At 42.7% G+C, this 23,816-nt stretch overlaps 1 protein-coding gene across 18 annotated transcripts in view; it reads right to left on the reverse strand.

Moving 5' to 3' along the window:
- Positions 1-23,816, reverse strand: part of DIP2A (disco interacting protein 2 homolog A) — an 82,239-nt gene extending 58,423 nt beyond the window's left edge. For 12 of the 18 annotated variants that reach the window (XR_004973949.1, XR_004973950.1, XR_004973951.1 and 9 more), the window contains exons 1-5: positions 23,426-23,816; positions 13,617-13,688; positions 8,196-8,315; positions 2,102-2,221; positions 480-689 (exon numbers count right to left, since the gene is read on the reverse strand). Coding sequence is in view for 15 of the 18 variants with exons in the window: in XM_036348671.1 (XP_036204564.1) it covers positions 480-689; positions 2,102-2,221; positions 8,196-8,315; positions 13,617-13,688; positions 23,426-23,516 (613 nt within the window). In the remaining 3 variants the exon portion in view is untranslated. Of the gene's footprint in view, positions 1-479; positions 690-2,101; positions 2,222-2,311; positions 2,434-8,195; positions 8,316-13,616; positions 13,689-20,907; positions 21,101-23,425 lie in introns of those variants that run through there. The other 6 variants (XM_036348666.1, XM_036348665.1, XM_036348674.1 and 3 more) reach the window with 5 other exon arrangements.

The following is a 23,816-nucleotide window of genomic DNA, read 5'->3' on the forward strand; positions in this document are numbered from 1 at the left end:
AATAAAATAAAAAGACTGGATGATTTGGAAAAGTTCTATGGATCTTTATGACTTAGCTTTGACTGACATCCCTCTTCAGGTTGAGGGGTTATTTAACCTGGACCTCCTAAGCACAGGGGTTGTTTAATCTGGACCACCCCAGGTATGCACACAAGTAAAGAGCAAAAGCGGTGACAATGTCTAGGTTGCAGGCCAAGGGTGACCATCAGGGGCAACCACAGTCACATCTAACTGACCGTCCACCCTGCACCTGCCACCTGTGCCAGCCCACCCTCCAGAGCAGGAGGAGGCACACATCAAGAAATACCACGCACTTCTCTCGGAAGGCCCACAGGTCACAGTATCCGGGATCACTAAACCACAGAAGCATCAAGAACCACTTTTGTTACCAAAAGCCATTTTCCAGAGGAAAAGAAGTTGGATCTTGATGAGTGTAGAGATACCCCTGTCCTACAGAGGCCACAGCAGCTGTTACTAACCTATGTGGGCGTGGGCCACAAGGCCTGCGAGTGCGGCGGCAGGTCTCCCTCCCGGGTGAGATGAGGTGGAAGATGCGGAGGATGAGGTGGAGGAGCCCTGAATGACCCGGTCGAGCCAGGGCTCGACGCTGGAATGGCTCTGGAGCGGAGTGGAGGTAAGTCGCCCGGGTCGCCGTAAAGAGCCCTCATCTTCTGAGGCTGACGACGTGTCTGTGGTTAAAATAATGACGACAGGCATGATGTAGGTATGGGTCACCAAGGAGGGCAGGTTTCCACACTAGCACTCGGGCCTCCCAGCCTGCACTGCACAGCTGTGCCCACACGTGACCAAGGGGTCATCTCAAAGGTCACCTCAATCTAGAAGGGCCTGCGTCAACCAACTGTAAAATCCACAGGACCCTATCTGGGAAAGCTGGCTTCATGACCCCAGCCTCTCCCAGAGGAGTTAGTCTCAGGACACAATACACTGGGAGTGAAGACAGGCCCAATTCCTAAATGGCTTCAGCACATCCCTTGGTGGTGTCCCAAATATCAAAGGAGACTCCAAGCCCCACACCACCTTCACATGGCTGGGTACCCCACAGGGAAGGGTGAGCACAACTCTTAAGGTGAGGGGCTGTGGAGGCTGCACCACACCTCCAGGCCTTACCCTATTCACTTGCATCGCAAGCATGTTAAATAAACAAGGCATGCAGCCTGCCAGCTGGGAGTTTGACGTGCTTGCACGGTAGGAATGAGCTCTGGAAAGAATTCCTTCCCCAAAATAACTGCTTCAGTCAATAAAATTAACTGGGAATAAGGGTCTATCAAGTCTGCATGACTGCATTTTATTATAGGTTTCACAATTATTTTAAAGTTCTTCAAAAACTGGGTAGTATCGACAATTATACTTAGTAGAAAGAATAATTTGACAGCCATTTCTAAGATTTTTTTCAACAGTAAAAACTTTTTCTTTTTTATCAAGTAAACATTACCAGAACCACTAAATTATCTTATAAATCTGGTGTTTGGCTTTCAGTCACCAGTTTCAAAACTTATATAACAAAATAGGCAGCAGAAGTGCATGGATCTGAAGTCATTAAACCAACACCGTGGGATAGTCTAATAGGAAGCTTAAAAAAAATCACTGATGAAGAGAAACTCCATTTAAAGGTTTCATTTCTAATCATAATAACAACAAAGTAAAATTAAAAAACCCTCTAGATAGCCTTCTACTCTCCCATTTATGGCCTGGTAACAACACAATAAATGAGTGAATAATTTAAAAAATTTTAATCCAGGAAATCCTTGCATTTCACTGAGTACTCATTTTAGGTTCATCTCTTCCTTAAAGAACATAAAGAGCATCTTAGTAAAAAAACAAACAAACAAACAAAAAAACACAACTAAAATCTACACAAAATATCTTGTAGAAAGCAATTATCCATTTGGGTAAGAGCCATACTGTGTACACCACAAATTTTCAGGTAAAAAATACTGCACATATATAAATACTTTTAATCTTCATTTTTCCAGCTCTGTACTACAGGTCAGAAGGATATTCCAACTCATTGGGAAATGAAGTTATGACACCAAGCATGAGAAAAACCTGTGTGCCATTCCCGACCCAGATTTATCAGTACCTGGTGGGGTGCAGGTTTCCACAGATGAATGCACAAGAATAGACCGTCTTTTCGAAGGCAGAGGCATTTTCCTCTCTTTGTATTTGGCCAAAGCTGCTTGCACGGCTTCAGTGTGAACATCTACATAGAAAAAACAGTAAAAACACTTTTTATAATATTGGTTATGAAGTAGCAAAATTATGTCTCATGGTTTTCATTGAGTGTACCTACTCGTGGGTCCCACATGTTGTCCTAGGTTTCTTTAAATATTCCTTTGTTTGTAGATTTGACTTCAGAACCATATGAATATTTTTCACACTTATAAATGAAAACTAAATAAAAAAGAAATCCCCCAAATTGAAAATAAAATCAAACAAATGAACTTAAATATGTCTCCAGTAGTCAGCATAAACTACTCTAAACGATTTAACCTGTTCCTCTAGAGAAACATACTAAGGACAAAAAGAAGTGCATAACAGCCCTATCCAGTTTGTCTCAGTGGACAGAGCATAGGCCGACGGACCAAAGGGTCCTGGGTTCCATCAGGGCACATACTTCGGTTGCAGGCTTCTTCCCGGCCGTGGTCAGGGTTCGTGCAGGAGGCAACCAATCGATGTGTTTCTGTCTTTCCCTCTCTCTTCCACTCTCTCTAAAAATCAATGGAAAAATATTCTTGGATGAGGATTAAAAAATAATAATAATTAAAAAAGAAGTACATGAGACCACTTTCGTACATTTACATTTTTTCTCCCACAAGGTGTTTTTAAAATATTTAAGCCCTGGCCAGTTTTGCTTAACAGTTAGAGCATCAGCCCTTGGACCGAAAGATCTCAGGTTCAATTACCAACCAAGGGCTTGGTTTCAGGTTTGTCCCTGGCCCCTGTTGGGACACGCGCAGGAGGCAACCAATTGATGTCTCTCTCTCAGGTTTGTCTCTGGCCCCTATTGGGACACGTGCAGGAGGCAACCAATTGATGTCTCTCTCTCACATCGAAGTTTCTCTTTCTTCTCTCTCCCCCTCCTTTCTTTCCCCTTCATTCTAAAAAGTCAATGGAAAAAAATATCCTTGGGTGAGGATTAAAAAAAAATAAAAAGAAAAAATATTTTAAAACCTTACAATAAAATGGCTGATAACATGCTAATCAAAAAAGATGAAAAATTCACACCTAGACATACTAAAATAAAATTTACAAACATCAAAGGCAACAAGACAATTCTAAAAGCTTCCAGAGAAAGAGTAAACCATCTTGAAGGATCAAAAAATAGAGGGACATTCCTCTTGTAGAAGAAGGTGCTTGAGGGAGAGAAGGTGCTTGCAAATCCAGGAGCCCATACAATAGATACAGAAGACTATGAGCACACACTTTAAACCTGATTAGTATCTTAGAAACAAACAAAAACAGGTAAAATAACCCAGAACTAAAAATCTAGACAATATCAACACAACAGAGGTATAAATCAACAGATCCAAGAAACTCAACAAAGCACAATAAACATAAAGAAAACTACACCAAGACACATCATAATCAAATCACTCAAAATCAGTGATAAAGAGAAAAATACTAAAAGTTCCAGAGGAAGAAAGACACATTACATACATGGGGTCAAAAACAGGAACAAACTTGGAAAACTAACACTACTGATTTCAACAATTATTATTAAGTTATAATCATTAAGAAATTGGTTTTCCATAAAGATGGACGAATACATCCATAAATAGAACAGAGTCCAGAAAGAGAGCCATCCGTGCATGTGTGACTGCTTTTAGATAAAGAACAAACACTATATGCTCCATGCAAAAAATAAGCTTTGATCCATACCTTGAACTCATATGAATATTAACTAAAATATAGATTATAGGCCTAAAGGTAAAACATTAAACCGATAAAACTTCTAGGAGAAAACAGGTGAGAATCTTTATGACCCTGGATTAGGCAAAGATGTCTTAGATATAAGAACAAAAGCACTATCCACTTAAAAGAATTAATAAGTTAAACTTCATTAAAATTAAAAACTTTTGCTCTTCAAAAGCCACTTTAAGAGAATGCAAAGATAAGACAAAGCTTAGAAGAAAATATTGGCAAACCATATTTATGATAAAGGTCTTATATTCAAGTAAATAAAAAATCAGAACTAGAATAAAGTTCACAAGAGCAGAAAACAGTTTATTAACATTAGCAGTTACATGGAACTGGATAGTGGGGAGAATGGGGGCAGGGAAATAAGGAAGACAGGAAGGGGAACGAGACCCTTTATGTGATCCCATTCATGGACTACGTACATGCATGTGCATATATTTGACTCCAGGGCTGAAGATGGTATTCAGTGAAATACTGAGAGCGGTTGTCTTGGGATTCAGAGACTTCAGGTGATTTTTATTATTGTCCTTACACTAGGTGTAATAACTTTATACTACATGTAATATATATATACTAGAGGCCTGGTGCATGAAATTTGTGCACAGGTAGGGTCCCTAGGCCTGGCCGGCGATCAGGGCCGATCTGTGGGGTGACTGGCAGGGCGATTGGGGGGACCCCACTGGCACCCGCCTTGGCCGGCCTGGGGCCTGCCAGCTGAGGGCAGTTCCTGCATTGAGCATCTGCCCCCTGGTGGTCAGTGCGCAACATAGTGGCCAGTCGTTCTGCCGGTTGTGCTGCTGTTCGGTCAATTGCATATTAGGCTTTTATTATATAGGATTATAAGAAAAGAACAAAGTGTTTTTATATTAAATTGGTAAGAAATTATCTGATTAAAAATTTCTCAAATCCCTTCATCACACATCCTATTGATATAACATTTAAAATGTTAATGATCTTTCTAGATATTCTTAAAACAAAATGGCCATTTAAAACTTTTTTTTAATTTTATTTTTCATATAATTTACATGCAATATTATTTTGTAATAGTTTCAGGGGTACAGCTAGACAATCATAAACATTACAAAGTGTTCCCCTGGAATTTTCCAGTACCCACCTGATACCATACATAGTTACTATAATCCCTGTGCTATACTTTACATCCCTGTGACTATTTTGATTCTACCACTTTGTACTTCTTAATCCCTTCATCTTTTACACCCAGTCCCCCAATACCTCCAACCCCCGGCAACTATCAGTCTGTTCTTTGTGTCCATGAGTATGTTTTGATTTTGTCTGTTCTTTAGATTCCACATATAAGTGAAATCACATGGTATTTGTCTTTCCCTGACTGACTTATTTCACTTAGCATAATACCCCCTACGTCCATCCATGCTGTTGTAAAAGACAAGATTTCATTTTTTTTTATGGCTGAGTAATAATATACACCACTTCTTTTTTTTTAATATATTTTATTGATTTTTTACAGAGAGGAAGGGAGAGAGATAGAGTCAGAAACATCGATGAGAGAGAAACATCAATCAGCTGCCTCCTGCACATCTCTTACTGGGGATGTGCCCGCAACCCAGGTACATGCCCTTGACCGGAATCGAACCCAGGACCCACCAGCCCACAGGCCGACGCTCTATCCACTGAGCCAAACTGGTTTCGGCTATACCACTTCTTTATCCACTCATTTACTGATGGGCACATGGGGATTGCTTCCATAACTTGGCTATTGTAAATAACACTGCAATAAACACAGGAATGTATATATTCTGCTGAATTAGTGTTTTGGGTTTCTTCAGATACATACCCAGAAGTAGAATCACTGGATCATAAGGTAGTTCTATTTTTAATTTTTTTGCATTTCCACCAACAGTGCACAACAGTGCCATTTTCTCCATATCCTTGCCAACACTTGCAGTTTGTGGATTTATTGATGATAGGCATTCTGACAGGTGTGAGGTGATATCTCATTGTAATTTTAATTTGTATTTCTCTGATGACTAGTGCTGTTGAGCATCTTTTCATATGTCATATGTCTATCATTCAAGTGAAAATAATTTCTTCAGCAGACATTTTTAGTAAGAAAGAAATAACCGAGACAACCAAGATGGTGGCATAGGTAAACACCTGAATTTGCTGCTGCACACAACCACATTAAAACTACAACTAAAAGATAAAACGAATATCATCCAGAACCATGGGAAGGCTGGCTGAGTGGAAATTCTACAACTAGAAGGAAAGAGAAAAGTGCACTGAGTCCGGTAGGAGGTGCAGAGGTGTGGAAGTGCGGAGGTACGGAGGCGCGTGCCAAAGGGGCTGGCAGCTGGGTATGCTGTTGTCTTTTTCAATCAGGAGGGAGATACAAGCTCCTGACAGCTCTGAACTCCAGTTATGGGTGAGAATTTGGGGACCCAGACTCATACAGAGAGAAACCGGACTGTCTGGCATTGGGCCAGAACGTGAGGGCAGCTTTCTCGCAGAGGTGCTTGCGGCGGTCATTGTTCTGCACGGGGCTGCCCAGGACCTCTCCGAGGCAGAGCAGACTGGCAGCCATTGCGGTTTGCTCCACCCTGGTGATTCCCTGAGACCCCGCCTCACCCAATTTACAACCCCACCCAAGCTGTGCGCAGAGGCTTTTGCATATGAATGGCCTGGCCTTTCTCCACCTAAAAACCTGGGCAGACTCAGTGAGCGCCAAAGCCCCACTGAAGCAAGTCCTGCCCCATAAGGGTGTCTCCAGCACAGAAGCTCTCCCACTGCAGACACAACTGGTCCTCACAGCCAATTGGCCTGGAGGTCAATTCCTCCCAATGATACCAACAGCAATCAAGGCTTAACTACAACAAGACTGTGCACACAGCCCACAAAGGGGTGCACCAAGAGTGTCCACCTCAGGTAATTAGGGAGGCTGACCCACTGGGCCCTATAGGACACTTAGCACAGAAAACCACTCTACCAACACAGGAAAGCAGCCAAAATGCGGAGACAAAGAAACAGGTCACAAATGAAAGAAATGGAGGAAAGCAAACTACTGGATATAGAGTTGAAAATCACGGTTATAAGGTTACTCAAGAATCTTCTAGAAACCTCCAAGAAATATAGTGAGACCCTCAAGGATATGAAAAATGACCAATTAGAAATTAAGCATACACTAACTGAAATAAAGAATAATATACAGAGATCCAACAGCAGACCAGAAGATCCCAAGAATCAAGTCAAAGATTTGAAATATGAAGAAGCAAAAAACACCCAACCGGAAAAGCAAAAGGAAAAAAGAATACAAAAATATGAAGATAGCGCAAGGAGCCTCTGGGACAACTTCAAGCGTACCAACATCTGAATTATAGGGGTGCCAGAAGAAGAGAGAGAGCAAGATATTGAAAACCTATTTGAAGAAATAATGACAGAAAACTTCCCTTACCTGGTGAAAGAAATAGATTTACAAGTCAAGGAAGCACAGAGAACCCCAAACAAAAGGAATCCAAAGAGGACCACACCAAGACACATCATAATTAAAATGCCAAGGGCAAAAGACAAAGAGAGAATCTTAAAAGCAGCAAGAGAAAAACAGTTAGTTACCTTCAAGGGAGTACCCATAAGATTGTCAGCTGATTTCTCAACAGAAACTATGCAGGCCAGAAGGGAGTGGCAAGAAATATTCAAAGTGATGAATACCAAGAACCTACAACCAAGATTACTCTACCCAGCAAAGCTATCATTCAGAATTGAAGGTCAGATAAAGAGCTTCACAGATAAGAAAAAGCTAAAGGAGTTCATCACCGCCAAACCAGTATTATATGAAATGCTGAAGGGTATTCTTTAAGAAGAGGAAGAAGAAGAAAAAGGTAAAGATAAAAATTATGAACAACAAAGTGACAACAAATACATATCTATCAACAAGTGAATCTAAAAATCAAGTGAATAAAAATCTGACGAACAGAATAAACTGGTGAATAGAATCGAATCAGGGTCATAGAAAGGGAGTGGACTGACAATTCTCAGGGGGAAAGGGGTGTGGGGGGTGCGGGAAGAGACTGGACAAAAATCGTACACCTATGGACGAGGATAGTAGGGGGGCTAAGGGCAGGGGGTGGGGTGGGATCCAGGTGGAGGGGAGCTATGGGGGGAAAAAGAGGAACAACTGTAATAATCTGAATAAAGATTTATTTTTTTAAAAAAAAGAAAAGAAAGAAAGAAAGAACCCAAAGATTTAGAGTAGAGAGTAGAGGTCTGCTGCCTCTGGTCCCTACCTGACCGGAAACGCTCATCCCGTGAGTTGGTGGGCCGTGGCTTCTGCTGCTTAGGTGCTGCAGCCATGGTTTGTGAGGGCCCAGGGATCCTAGGCTCTGCTTGAAGGGATGCATCCACTCCTGAAACACAATTTTATACGTATGTCTTGTGTCAACCATTTGCTTTTCCAATTGTGGAAAAGCCCATTTTAAACAGCACACACTATACCAAAAACAATTATTTGAGCACATGCACCCTGTGCTGGCCCTCGCACCCCAAAGACCAAGTCAGGAGATCAAGGGGAAGCCATGAATGCCCACTTCCAGCTCTTTCCTCACAGCAGCCAGGCCAGGCTTGTGTCGTCATCCCCCATTCGCAAGAAAGATGACCATCACACAGCCAAATCCTGAGCCCCGTAAGCACCACACATGCAGCTCCTCAGGCAGACTCTCTAGAGAAGGTCCTTTGAAAGGGTATTTCTGCACCATAAACATTTCCTGAATCTGAAATGACCTGAGTCAGTTTTCCTGATACTGTCCATGGTATCAGTACACTCAGTGAGAAACAGCCCACTAAACAATCATGACAGTGTCACCAGTCATCCTTAGACACAGGCAGAAAATAAGTGGATTGGTGGAGAAAGAGAAGAGAGGCACAGATGACAATGATAACAGCAGACCACAGTGCTCAGACTCAGGCCCAACTGCCTCTGCCCATGACACCTGCTCAATGTCTCCACACCCAACTTGCTGATGGCTCTCTACACTCATAGCCAGGCCCACAGCTCTCATGTCCACCATCCCTGACTACACTGGTCCTCAGGAAACCATGTGATGAGTAAAGGAATGGGGTACAAGTGTGCAGTCATGTACACACACATACATATACACGTGCATCCATTAAACAAAACCTCTGGTGTTGTCTGAGTCCTCTTTTGCTGACATTTGAGAACAGCACAAAGAAAAGCCTTCAATTGTGCATCATCAAAATAATCGGCTTAATTTAGCCTTTGGTTCAAAATGTCTCATAAAAATAGCCAGCAGTATTTCAGTCCTACTGGTGCCTCCAGTTCTTATTGCTCCTTGAAAAGAGGCAGCCTATCCCTGCCTTGGACCCTGGTAGTCAATGACTGCCCAACGGACACATTGTAGCAGGAGTGATGTTTTATGACTTCTGAGGCCAGTCATGAAAAGTGACACCGCCGCTACCTGTGTCAACGTGTCCTCTCAGTGACAACACAGAAGAGGACACGAGAGAACAGAGGGGGACAGAAGGGGATAGAGGCAGCACAGGAGCCCTGTGCTTGGTCCCTTGACTCTCCCAGCACTGACACCACAGCTGTGACTGGGGAGCCCCCCAGTATACAGGCTCTGGCTCTGTGGATAGGATGCAGCTGCCCTCCAGCCCAGCCAAACTGCAGATGTGAGCAGAAAGAGGCTGTCACTGTTGGTTTCAAGTGCTACATTTTGGGGTGTCAGTTATTAGCGCTAAAGAATGGGAACCCCTCTGGAAATCAATGTTCAGCTCTTCAGAATTTAACCAGTCATGTACACACACATACATATACACGTGCATCCATAGCAATACTAACCAGTATTGCTACTGGCTTTGTTTCTTGTGGTTGAATAAAATTACTTTACATTCATATTGGAGTTGAGAATGCACAGAACTTTATGTGCTGTGGATTATAAACAGGTGTGTTGGAAACTGATGTACATGCAAATGGACATCCCTAGACTTACATTCCAAATTATGGGCACTCTGATTCTTTCAGATAGATTCATTTATTCAACAAAGATACAAAACCCATTGAGAAATTAATGGATAACAGAGTAGGTATATTTTTTATTTTAACAGATATCAAGAGGTAACTTTCCAATAAGATTACAGCAATTCGCACTCTCACAAGCAATGTATGAAAGTATCATTTCCCCACATCCTTGTTAGCAATGGATGCTATAAAAAGTTTTAGAATAGAAAAATTGTTCACTTTAATTTTCATTTCCCTATCTACTGCTGAAGTTGAACATAATGCTTATTGCCCATTCGTATTTCCTCTAATCTGAATTTCTATTCATTTCACCCAGCTAATAAGCCCCTCAAAAGAACTGTAGGAAGCCCTGGTCTACTGGGGACACTGCTCTGCACTGAGCTGGTGGTAGGGAGCTGAGTCATTTTGAAATATTTTCATTTCTAGGGAACCGATTATACCAGTTTTTCTTTTCCTTCCCAACATCTAGGTCTCCTATATTGTAACCTCCACTCAACGGTTATTGAAATGTTCTCCTGAATTTTATAGTATCTCATAATTACAAACATATTTAGAGTGGTAGTCCTTCTGAAGTCTATGTTCACTAACAATGGAGAAGAGGATCCCAGCTCTGTTGCCGCCCCACTTTGAATGCTCCTGAGTCATTGCTAGACACCTTTCTGTTTCACTGATTTTCTTGTACCCCCTGCATCAACACCCTTCTTTTGTAAGAACCAAGTGTACATAGTCAGGTTTAGCATCTTGAGGGCCAGTTCTTTCTCTCTGTATTCTTTTTCAAAATTGTATTGGCTACTCTCGGAACTTTCCTCTTTCAAATGGGTTATTATTTCCAATCAAGTTTGTTTGTATCTTTAATCTTTATTGTTTAAATTATTACAGATGTTCCTCTTTTTTCCCCCCATAGCTCCCCTTCACCCGGTTCCCACCCACCCCATGCCCTCACCGCCCCCACCCCCACTGTCCTCATCCATAGGTGTATGATTTTTGTCTCCAATCAAGCTTTAAGGAGCCTGGGGGGCAGGGTAGGGCAGGGTGGAATCAGCTCCTGGTATTCAGACTGCCTACATTATGTTCACACATTAATTTGGAAACTGCCTGTTGTATAATATTACATTTTTCCATTTAGGACATTGGTGTTTCTTCTATATTAGTGTTTTGGTTATTTCTTTCAAATAAATTTTATGGCCCCAATATAGGTTCTGTGGCTTCCTTGATAAATGTATTAATAAGCAAGTAAAGTTCACTGCCATTATAAATGTGGGTTTTTTTATTAACAGAAATCTTGCAGAGAAAAGCTATAGATTCTTGCATATCTGCCTTATATCAAATCCAAATCTCTTACTAATTTTAATAGTTAATAAGCAGTCACCTGAGTTTTCAAGGTATAAAATAACACCATCTATAACTGAAGATGTTTATCCTGTTTTGTTTCCCATTGCACCGCACTGGCAGTGGCCACAAAACAAAGTGGCCTAAGAATGGGCATAGTGGGCATTCCTGTCTCACCCTGCATGCGATGGAAACGCTGCAGTATGTGATCACCCAGTGTGAAGGCAGCTGTCGATGTTTGCAAATGGGCTGTCAAATGTTTCCATCATTTCCTTAAATTCCAATTTTACTGAGAGGTTGTTTTGGTTTTATTTCGGAGGAATGAGTGTCAAAATATAAAGAGACTCCTCACTATTCATTTTGTTGCTAACTATAAAATATATCACACTGATATAGCTGTCATAAAGCATGTTTTCAATTTAAGAATTATTATAAGGAAACAATCAATATAACAACCGTATTGGTTAAGGGTGGAGGTGGAGGGACTATGGGGGGATAAGGACACATACATAATACCTTAATCAATAAAGAAAGGAAAAAAAAATTTAGTCAAGAAGCCTGAAATAAAGATTTAAAACAAAAGAAAAAATGAAATAAACACTCAAGTGCCTCAGGATACCCTGCAGTCTCACTCCACAATGAAGCAGCATGCTGACTTCAATGAAAACTACTTCCTTGTCTTCTTTACCAACTACTTAAAGGTTCCAAAATAGTGCAGTTTGGCATGTTTTTAACTTCTACTGCCTATTTTCCTTTGCAGTTGCTTCTTTTAACCCCCACTCCCCAATATGTTTATGGGCTTCATTCATCCTTCCTGATATATGTAGATCTTCAGCTTTCCCCTATATGAATTCTGTTGGTTAGTATTGGAGTTATTGGCAGTTGAATGATACAACATACACTCTTGTGCACAGGCAAACACAAGTGCAAACATTCAAAGTTTCTCGAGGGCACTTGTGTACCTGAAGGAGAATTGCTGATTACCTATGACTTCTTCAACTTTACCAGGTAACACCAGCTGTCCATACTCCCACCATCTGAAACCTTTCCAACAATCGGACGTAGGTTAGGCTTTAATCGGCATTTCTGATTACTCCTGAGGTTGAGCCTCTTTCGTTTACTCGCTGACCATTAGGGTTCCCTTAAGAAATGCTTACTCAAGTCTTCAGCCCATTTTTCTACTGGGCTCTTTCTATTTTAATTATGTTGGATAACTTTCTGGTTACTTTTAAATTAATTAAAATTAAATTAAAAATTCAATCTCCCACTACTAGCCAGCCATATTTCACACTTCTCAGAGTTCTATGTGGCTAGTACAGTGGACACTATAGCCTCAGAACACTTCCATTATCCCAGAAAGTTCTTTCGGACAATGCTGCTTTTAGTTATTTGTGTCACACTTCTCTTCTTCCATTCAGTGGCTTGTCTATAATCTCTTCATGGTAACTTTTGATAAAATAAAATTCTTAATTTTAACAGAGTCCAATTTACTAATATTTTACTTTATGGTTGCAGCTTTTTGGTAGTTTTAGTGGCTTAAGAAATCCTTCCAATCTCGAGATGGTGACAATTTCCTCTATGATCTCCTAGAAGTGCTATAGTATTTGCCTTTCACGTTTAGACCTATCATAAACTGGAACTGATTTTTGTGCCCAATGTTGTGTGTCTCACACATGCTAAGAAACTGAGCCAGCATCATGACATGCAATGCTGTCTTTACCATAAACCTGGTCCGCCACATGCACATCTGTGCCTGGGCTCCATGTTCTGCTCTGTTCATCCAGCTGTCCACTTTTGTACCAAGTCATGCTCTCTTACTGATGAATGAATGCTTTACATTCATTCTTGATACCCTGGTAGGGCAAATCTTCCCACCTCATTCTTCTCTTTTAAGCATATTTTGAATCCCTTGGCCCTTTAAATCTGTATATAAATTTTAGAATTAGCTTGTTAAGCTACATACACACACACAAAAATCTAATGAAATGATGAATGTGCTGACTCTACAGGTCAATCTCAGGTGGGAAGAACTGACATCTTTACAATATTTGTTTCAAACCTAAGTAAGAAACTGTTCCTTACTATAATCATAAAAATAATCGTGTTATGTATTCATGAAAATAAAATAAATCTTACTTTGGAATGAGATCTATACCAAACCAGAGCTGTAAGTTATAATCTATGCCTTTGGATTTTATTATTTAATATCAGACACATTATTCGCCCAGTTCTACTTAATAGGAAACACAGGAAAAATAGGAAACATACCAATGTTAAGTTCTAAAATCAACTTTTATGAGACAATATAATTGATACAAATACTTGAGTGTATTGAGCTTACCTTGAATAAGTGGTATGTAACGTGCAAGCAGCTTTGCCTTTTTCTTTTCATATCCTTTCTGAGTGATGTCACCTAAAACAATGATGAAAAAGAATTATATTTCTTCTAAAGTTCCAAAATATTGTAATTAAAAATTAATTCATAATGGAAAAACTGGAAACACTAATGTCCTTCAACTGGTGATTGGATAAACAAACCATGACACACCCACACAATGAAATACTATTTAGCAATAAAAAGGAACAAACTATTCATACATAGAATAATTTAGATAGATCTTATATGCATATTGCTAAGTGAAAGAAGCCAGGCTCAAAATACCACTTACATGACATTCTGGAAAAGATAAAACTATAAGACAGAGAACAGACAGTGGGATTGCCAGGGGATGGGAGTGAAGGAAAGGCTGACTACAAAGAGGGACTAGAGAATTTGGGGGGATAGTGAAGCTGTTCTGTTTTCTACTTACAAAGAAAAAGTTTACTGTAAAACAATAGCCAATAAGCAGTCTCATACATCTCATATTTACCATCTCTTAATTGCATCATTTCTCTTGTGTCTGATTTAATCTCATGCTGTTTCGTACAGAACAGGCTGTACAGGCTTGTAGCCTAGGAGCAATAAGCGGTACCACACAGCCTAGGTGTGGTAGGGTATACCATCTAGGCATGTGTAAGCACACTCTGTGATGATCTCACAAGGACAAAATCACATGACACATTTATCAGAATGGGTCCCAGTTGTTAAGCAGTGCATGACTGTAATAAGCTATTAGAAAAGGGACCTGAATCCAAGTTTTCTGGCCAACAGCAGAGCCAAGTTCCCTAATACACCACAGATCTGCGGTAATCCTGACCCAACATCCATAGCTCCCAGGCACCTGGGGGACTCTGGAAAAACACCAGGGCCCACCTCACAACTAGCTTCTCTGGTAGTCTGAGGGATAACAGCTGTTTTTATTAGTCCCCCAGGTCGGTGATTTTCAACTGGTATGCGCAAGAATTGTTTTTAAATGCAATACCTGACTAATCAGGGCACTGACCTCTTTTCCCTTAGACTGTCAAATTTTTAAAAATGACAACAGCTAACACAACAATAGCCATCCAGTATGAACGAATCAAAATTACTCCTTTTTCCCTAGCCTGTGTGGCTCAGTTAGTTGGGTGTCATCCTGCGCAGCAAAAGGTTGTCAGTTAGATTCCCAAGTCAGGGCATATGCTCAGGTTGATGGCTCCATCCCTGGTAGGGAGCATTCGGAAGGCAACCGATTGGTGTTTTGCTTTCACATCTCTATGTTTCTCTCTCCCTCTCCCTTCCTCTCTTCAAAAAATAATTTTTATTACTTTATATCTTTCTTTTGTCACATTGGCAAAAAACGTATTTTTTGGTGTGCTGCAGGATTTTAGTAAGTAATGTATGTGTGCCATGAGATGAAAAAGGTTGAAAATCACTGCTCTAAGTAGGGATACAATGTGTGGCCTCAGGCTGACCTCCACTGTCACAAACCAAGCTCACTCGGAATTACAAATGCAAAATCCCAAATACAAAATCCCAAATCCTCCATATCCATGGGTTCCACATCCGCAGATTCAACCAACAGCTAATCGAAAATATTCAAAAAAATTATGTGGTTGCTACTGTGCACTATGTAGTTAGGTCTATGATGGTTGCATCTATATTGACTATGTATACTTTTTTACCTTGTCATTATTCCCTAAATAATACAGTATAAAAAGTATTTACACAGCATTTACATGTTATTAGGTATTATAAGTAATCTAGAGATGACTGCAAGTATATGGGAGAATGTGTGTAGGTTATATACAAACACTGCACCATTTTATAAAAGGGACTTGAGCATCTGCGGACTTTGGTATATCAAGGGAACCAGTACCCTACAAATACCAACAGAGAACTATAAATATCACCAAAAGCCCCAAACCCATCAACATAATTTCCAAAACCTACTCTTGAAAGCTCAAGAACTCCTCAAGGTCACAGAAACAAGGGCAGGCAGTGAACACTACTAGTATATGTAATAGCAAATAATGGGAGAAAACTTGAAGAAGAAGAAGAAGGAGAAGAAGGAGAAGAAGGAGAAGAAGGAGAAGAAGGAGAAGAAGGAGAAGAAGGAGAAGAAGGAGAAGAAGGAGAAGAAGGAGAAGAAGGAGAAGAGGAAGAGGAAGAGGAAGAGGAAGAGGAAGAGGAAGAGGAAGAGGAAGAGGAAGAAGAAGAATGAGGAGAGAGGAGGAGGGAGGAAGAAAGAGGAGGAGGGAGGAGGAGAGATGAGGAGGGAGGAGGAGAGAAGAGGAAGGAGGAAGAGGGGGGAAGGGAATGGAAGGGAAGGGGAGGGAAGGGAAGGAGAGGGGAGGGGGGGGGGGGCGGGAAGGGAAGGGAAGAAGGAAGAAAGAAGTAAAGATGCTGGCATACCTAATTGCTACAGAATACTGTTGGCCCGTAAAAAATACCATTATTGTCTGGCATATGCCCGGGTTTCGGGCTCAATCCCCAGTAGAGGGCATGCAGGAGACAGCCGATCAATGATTCTCATCATTGATGTTTCTATATCTCACTCTCACTCTCCCTTCCTCTCTGAAATCAATAAAGAATAGATTTTTTTAAAAAAATACCGTTATTGCCCTGGCCAGTGTGACTCAGTGGTAGAGTGTGGGCCTGCGCACCAAAGGGTCTCTGGTTCGTTCCCCGCCCAGTAGGTATTGGTTTGTGTAGGAGGCAACCAATCAATGTGTCTCTCTCACACTGATGTCTCTCTCCCTCTCTCTCCCTCTCTCTCTCTCTCTCTCTCTCTCTCTCTCTCTCTCCCTCCCTCTCTCCCTCTCCCTCTCTCTCCCTTCCACTCTCTATAAAAATCAATGGAAAAATGTGTGAAGAGTAACAATAACAAAAAAATACCATTATTTGAGGGGCAGGGATGTGGCTATCACATGGATTAATGATATCACACTGAGAAAAACAGGAAGTTGAAAAACAATGCATATACAAAAATGATCTAACTGGTAAAAATAAACAAAACTATATTTACACACATGTAGGTGTGTATATCTATGTGTATGCAGAAAATATTCTGGAGGGATGCCCAACAAATCACTATTACTGGTTACCCCAAAGAGTGGTTTATTTATCTGGCTTTGGGTAGGTGTGAGACAGATTTCACTTTTTATTTCAAACACTTTTAAATGCTTTAAAATTTTTAGCACAATAAGGATATAATCCTTTGTAATTAATAAAAATGGAAGATGGATGGGTAATGTACTATGGTTATATAAGATGGTACTGCAAAAAAAACTAAATGAATTCTATGTACTATTTTTGCAACTGTGAGACTAAAATTATTCTAAATTAAAAGTTGAGCCCTAACCTGTTTGGCTCAGTGGATAGAGCGTTGGCCTGCGGACTCAAGGGTCCCAGGTTTGATTCCGGTCAAGGACATGTACCTTGGTTGCGGGCACATCCCCAGTCAGGAGTGTGCAGGAGGCAGCTGATCGATGTTTCTCTCTCTTCGATGTTTCTAACTCTATCCTTCTCCCTTCCTCTCTGTAAAAAATCAATACAATATATTAAAAAAAAAAAAAAGCTGACTTTCACTGTCTTTACCTCATAATAATAAAAAGTTTAAAAGCTGAATATATAGGAGAGACTATATAAATTGGCTTTATTCCTTTCTTAAATGTTTGATAAAATTTGTCAGTGATATCATCTGGGCTTACAGATTTTCCAGAAGGTTGGTGTTTTTTTCTTGTGTTTTACTTTTTTTTTTTTTAAATATATTTTATTGATTTTTACAGAGAGGAAGGGAGAGGGATAGAGAGTCAGAAACATCGATGAGAGAGAAACATCAATCAGCTGCCTCCTGCACACCCCCCACTGGGGATGCGCCCGCAACCAAAGTACATGCCCCTGACCGGAATCGAACCTGGGACCCTTCAGTCCGCAGGCCGACGCTCTATCCACTCAGCCAAACCGGTCAGGGCATGTGTTTTACTTTTTTAAATTAAAACTTTATTTTTTTAAGAGAGGTTTAAGGTTCACAGCAAAATTGAGGGCAAGGTACAGAGAGTTCCCATATATATCCCTTACCCCCAAATATGCATAGTCTCCCCCATTATCAACATTCCCCACTAGAATAGTACATTTGTTACAATTGATAAACTACATTGACACATCATGATTATCCACAGTCCATACGGTTCACTCTTGGTGTTATACATTCTATAAGTTTGGACAGATATATAATAACACGTATTTATCATTATAATATCACAATTCGTGCTAAGGTACAAGCAGTTTTACCAATCTTTGCTTTTGTACCATCAATATAAACACAGGGAAAACAGAAATGACATCTTAGAATTATTTTGAAAATAGTTTTGTCTCACAGGCCCCAGAAAGGATCTCAGGGACCCCCAGAGGTTTGTGAACCATAGTTTGTGAACCACTGGCAGATTATGTCTGGAAAGAAACACAAGAAATAAATACTGGAGGCCACTGCCTCTGCATAGAGGCCAGGGGTAAGAGGGAGACTCACTGTACTCTATCTTTCCTTAGAAATGTTTCGTTTCTCTGCAATGTGTATCTGCAATACTTTTTTAATACAACATTTTGCAAAGCCTTATGATCAATGGAGAAGCAGAGCTAAACCAGACCTTTGACAGCCAAACCATTACCTAACACCCAGCAGGTTTGCAATCATTACTGGATAAATGAATATATTATATAAATAACAAATACCAAAAAAAAGGCAAGAACTCCAAAAGAGGGAGCAAGTTTGGTGAGAAATTTCAAGAAAGTAACTACATGAGAGATGATGATCAGGAAAGGCTCAAAATAAGAAGGCACTTGGGCTGGGCTTTGACATAGGTGAATAGAGTTTAGACTCAAGAACTTTAATTTACCACAAAATATTTAGGAAGCACAGCAAAAGTTTATTGATGTGAAGGTAATGTCAGTCTGTCATTTGGAAAACTAAGAATTATATCACAAATTTTAGAAATTAAAGACATTTCAATAGGAGTAAAAGCTTCGTGAAAGAAATCCTTTCCTCTACACCCACACACAGAGCTTTTCCCCTTTTCCTTTGACACTATACAGTCTGGGGCTCCAGTATTATCAGAATGCAGGAAAACAAAAACTAAAGTTAAAGCTAGGGAACCGATAATAACCAGAATAAAGAAACAGGAGTGGGACAAATGTAGCCTATTGTGTAGGGATTTCCTCTCTAAACCACAGCAGGCCACTAAACCAAAAAACAAATCTTGCACCATTGTCCACATTTTAAAAACAGTTTAGAAGCAATAGCCCCAAGACACTGCACAGTACCAAAATTAGTTGTGGTATATCTAAGGTAATTTGATAGTAAAGCCCATTATTTGGGAACTCTTTTTTTTTTTCCCCCTAAAAAGTCAGGTTATACTTCTAATAACCTCATTTTCATCCAAGGACATCCTAATATGCTTCAAAGAGCCACATACATGAATTCTTCTGAGTATGTTCATGGGGGGAGGGGGAGGGTCTGGGGAAGAGTGGGGTTCTGTGCAGCTTCACCCTTCATCCTCATCTTAATTTGAGGTAGACTCCTAAGTTAAGAAGGAAAGTTAGGGAGCAAGACCACAGCTTTGCTTTTTTTTCTTCAGAATCCGTAACAAAAGTCAGCAAACCTGCCCTATGGATAGAAATCAGTGCATTCTAAGACCAGACCCTTCCCCAATGACAACGGTGGATGACAAGAATCCAGTGAGGATGTTGAAGAACAAGGCCACATATGAGTTATAATAAAGGCAGGAACATACTTTCAACTAGTCACTGTTGATGTACAGGTTGAGGGGAAGTAGTGCAGGATTTTCCAGATTGTTCAGATACCAATCAATCATCAGCTTCCATGTAGGCAGCATTTTGTCTGTTAAGTTTCCTATTCTCTCCAATCTGCCAAGCAGTGTCAACTGTAACTTTTTAAAAAAGTATATTATTGCCCTAACCAGTTTGGCTCAGTGGATAGAGCAGCCGTGGGCAAACTACGGCCCGCAGGCCGGATCCGGCCCATTTGAAATGAATAAAACTAAAAGAAAAAAAGGACCGTACCCTTTTATGTAATGATGTTGACTTTGAATTTATATTAGTTCACACAAACACTCCATCCATGCTTTTGTTCCGGCCCTCCAGTCCAGTTTAAGAACTCAAGTTTGCCCACCCCTGGGATAGAGCGTCGGCCTGTGGACTGAAGGGTCCCAGGTTCGATTCCGGTCAAGGGCATGTACCTTGGTTGTGGGCACATCCCCAGTAGGGGGTGTGCAGGAGACAGCTGATCGATGTTTTTCTCTCATCGATGTTTCTAACTCTCTATCCTTCTCCCTTCCTTTCTATAAAAAATCAATAAAATATATTTTTTAAAAGAATGCTGGCAAATATTCTAGAATACCTAGGATAGCCCCCTCCACACACACAAAAAAAAGTATATTATTATTGATTTCAGAGAGGAAGGGAGAGGGAGAGAGAGATAGAAACATCAATGATGAGAATCATTAATCAGCTGCCTCCTGCACACCTGACACTAGGGATTGAGTCCACAACCCAGGCATATGTCTTGACCAAGAACGGAACCATGACCTCCTGATTCATAGGTCGACACTCAACCACTGAGCCATGCAGGCCTGCCTCGACTCTAACTTTTAAGCAATATCTCATTCAAACAAATGTGAGTACTGTGAAGTTATCTTATTTGACATTACTTTATTCTGAATTAGAAGTTTATCTCCCCCCCAAAAGAATTGGGGGAAGGAGGTGGCACAGGACAAAGTGAATCCCACTTTTTACTTTTATGTGATCAAAATATTAAAATAATGACAATGAAAAAAAAATAATGACAATGAAACTAACTTCCGTTGCTTTAGGACTGTGCTTCATTACTAACACCTTCCTTGAATTATATAAATAAAAGCTTACCAGTTTCAAAGAACTTCCACATAAACTATCTGACTAAATCTTCGTAAGAACTATAGGACATCAATATGGCAGGTGTTCACCTCCTTTTACAGATGATCAAATCCAAATTAAGAGATGTTATAATGCAGTGGAGATTCAGGGACACTTACCAGACACTGTGTGAAGATGCCAAAAATCTCCCTAAGTCACAGTCCCTATCGCAAAGCATCTTTAAGTACAATAGAGAGGCCCCATGTCAACAACAATCACAACACAAACTAAAGAAGCCAGCATCAAAGGTGTGGAAGCACCTGGGAGCAAGGCCAAGCATGACTGTATCCAAGTAATCACTGACCTATTTGGGCCAAAAGAAAGGTGTCAGGCCAGTGAAGAGCTGGGACAGAAGCCAGGGCTCCTCTCGCCTTGGCTGCAGCTTCACTGGGCTGTCCCTTCCCTTTAACACCTCGTTCACCCCTTTCTCAGCGTAAGCTACATTTCCAGGTTCCTTTCCACTTATATATACGTATGTATAAATCATCCACATATGTCTAAAATGACAAAAGTATAAATAGATTCATTAGACAAGAGGCATTTCTTTCACTGAAGTACTTTGTGTGTGTTCTGTCACACAAATTATGAAGTGCTTTGAGGAAAGGATCTAATCTTACCTAACCGTCAACTCCTAGAAAGTACTCAAATACACACACACACACACACACACACACACACAATTAGAGAATAACGAATACATGGGCACAAAAATTAGGAGCAATCTGCAAAAATATATTTCAAATGCATAAAATCTAAACTGCAGTGACATGATTTTCCCTGGTAAAAAGCTGTAACAAGCTCTAGCCTGTTTTGCTCAGTGGATAGAGCATCGCCCTCCAGACTGAAGGATCCCGGGTTCGATTCCAGTCAAGCAGGCTCCTCCCTGGCCCAGGCCCTGGTGCAGGAGGCAACCGATTGGTGTGTTTCTCTCACATTGATGTTTCTCTCTGACTTTCCCTCTCTCTTCCACTCTTGCTAAAAAAATCAATAGAAAAATATCCTCAGATGAGGATTAACCCAAAAAAGAAAAGCTATAACAAATTCAAGACAAATCGTTCCTGACAGAACCATTTCTAATTGGAGTTTTTCAGACTTCCCAAAAGCATCTAATCACCAAGAATTCTCAAATCTACCCATTTCTTACTGCACTTCCAATAAAAAAAAAAAAAAAAAAATGTGTCCCATACCACAGAACTTTAAAAATTTGCATGTTGAATTCAAAACAATTGCCAGTAGGTAGGTGTTGTATTATCTATGAAACAAAGACAACAATAGCACCTACCTCCCTAAGGTTGGCAGGATTGAATGAGTGAGTACAAGCCAGTGCGTATTTATTAGATGGTAGTAAGAATTCACTAGCCCAACCACCACGAAACATATCACCTGAAACCTAAAGTAAGAATATTAAGGCTATGAACTTTGAAGGATTCTAAAAGCTGAAGATGCACTTAAGTTTCAGAAACAAAGTCAGATATGAGGTGCTCTTCTTCAAGCAACGACATCAGACAGGACAATCAGGACACAGGTTTGGGGAGCAGTAACCTAGATGGCTAATGCCACCCGCCGCCACTGAAGCCGAATCACTCCAGTCTTTTTAACAAGCAAAACACCACTTATGGAACTTTTTTTAATTTCTGAAAATTCTATTAACGGGCCAACAACCTCGTTTTAAGTGCCTCCGTAGAGGGAGATGCCGTTCTAACCCACTTTCCAGGGGAGGAAACTGAGGCACGCACACGGAAATGGGCTCCCAGCCGGAGGCAGGTGCCTGGGTACAGCCACGCACGCGCGTGAAGCCCGGCCCCGCCGCCTCGGGCGGACCACCACCGCCTGCAGAGCAGTCCCTCCTGTCCGGGTTGCGCGCCAGAGGTCAAACAGCCCACCCCGGCAACCCGCTGGGCCCCCAAAGGTGCGAGAAACCGGAGGGGCCCGGGGACCCGAAGATCCCGGTGTGAGGGACCAGGCAAGCTCCCCGGGTGACGGCCCGGCGAGGCGGGGGTCCCGGGTCGGGGGTGAGGGGCGGGGCAGGGTGTCCGGTGTGAGAAGCATGGCGGGGGTCCCGGGTCGGGGGTGAGGGGCGGGGTGTCCGGTGTGAGAAGCATGGCGGGGGTCCCAGGTTGGGGGTGAGGAGCGGGGTGTCCGGTGTGAGAAGCATGGCGGGGGTCCCAGGTTGGGGGTGAGGAGCGGGGCAGGGTGTCCGGTGTGAGAAGCATGGCGGGGGTCCCAGGTTGGGGGTGAGGAGCGGGGTGTCCGGTGTGAGAAGCATGGCGGGGGTCCCGGGTCGGGGGTGAGGGGCGGGGTGTCCGGGTGTGAGAAGCATGGCGGGGGTCCCAGGTAGGGGGTGAGGGGCGGGGCAGGGTGTCCGGTGTGAGAAGCATGGCGGGGGTCCCGGGTCGGGGGTGAGGGGCGGGGCAGGGTGTCCGGTGTGAGAAGCATGGCGGGGGTCCCAGGTCGGGGGGTGAGGGGCGGGGTCCCCGGTCGGGGGTGAGGTGCGGGGCAGGGTGTCCGGGTGTGAGAAGCATGGCGGGGGTCCCCGGTCGGGGGTGAGGGGCGGGGCGGGGTGTCCGGTGTGAGAAGCATGGCCGGGGTCCCGGGTCGGGGGTGAGGGGCGGGGTGTCCGGGTGTGAGAAGCATGGCGGGGGTCCCGGGTCGGGGCGGGGTGTCCGGTGTGAGAAGCATGGCGGGGGTCCCAGGTCGGGGGGTGAGGGGCGGGGTCCCCGGTCGGGGGTGAGGGGCGGGGCAGGGTGTCCGGTGTGAGAAGCATGGCGGGGGTCTCGGGTCGGAGGTGAGAGCCGGGCGGAGCCCCGCGCAGGGCCGCTCACCTTCCGACAGCTCCAGCTCCAGTTCGGCCAGGCTCTCCCGCACCTCAGCGGGCAGCGGCATCGGCTGCAGCGGGCACCCGCGGTCGGCCATGGCCCCCTCGCCTGCTCCGGACGCGCCCCGCGACTGCCAGGCCGGCTCGAGCCCGGGCGGGTCCGGGATCAGGGTCGGGCCGGGGTCCGAGCGGCGGCGCGGACGGAGGCTACGTCGCTCCCCTCAGCCCAGCGACCCGCATCGGCCCGGAGGGCAGCGCGGACAGCAGGGCAGGGGCGCGGCCCGAGCGGCTCCGCACCGCCGCGGGCGCGGGCACGGGCACGGGCACGGGCACGATCGCGGGCAGCACCTCAAGCGCCGCCGCCACCCCGCGCGCCCCCGACAGCTCAGAGGGACCTA

This window comes from Myotis myotis, unplaced genomic scaffold (genome assembly GCF_014108235.1).
Source record: "Myotis myotis isolate mMyoMyo1 unplaced genomic scaffold, mMyoMyo1.p scaffold_m19_p_2, whole genome shotgun sequence".
Taxonomy (NCBI): domain Eukaryota; kingdom Metazoa; phylum Chordata; class Mammalia; order Chiroptera; family Vespertilionidae; genus Myotis; species Myotis myotis.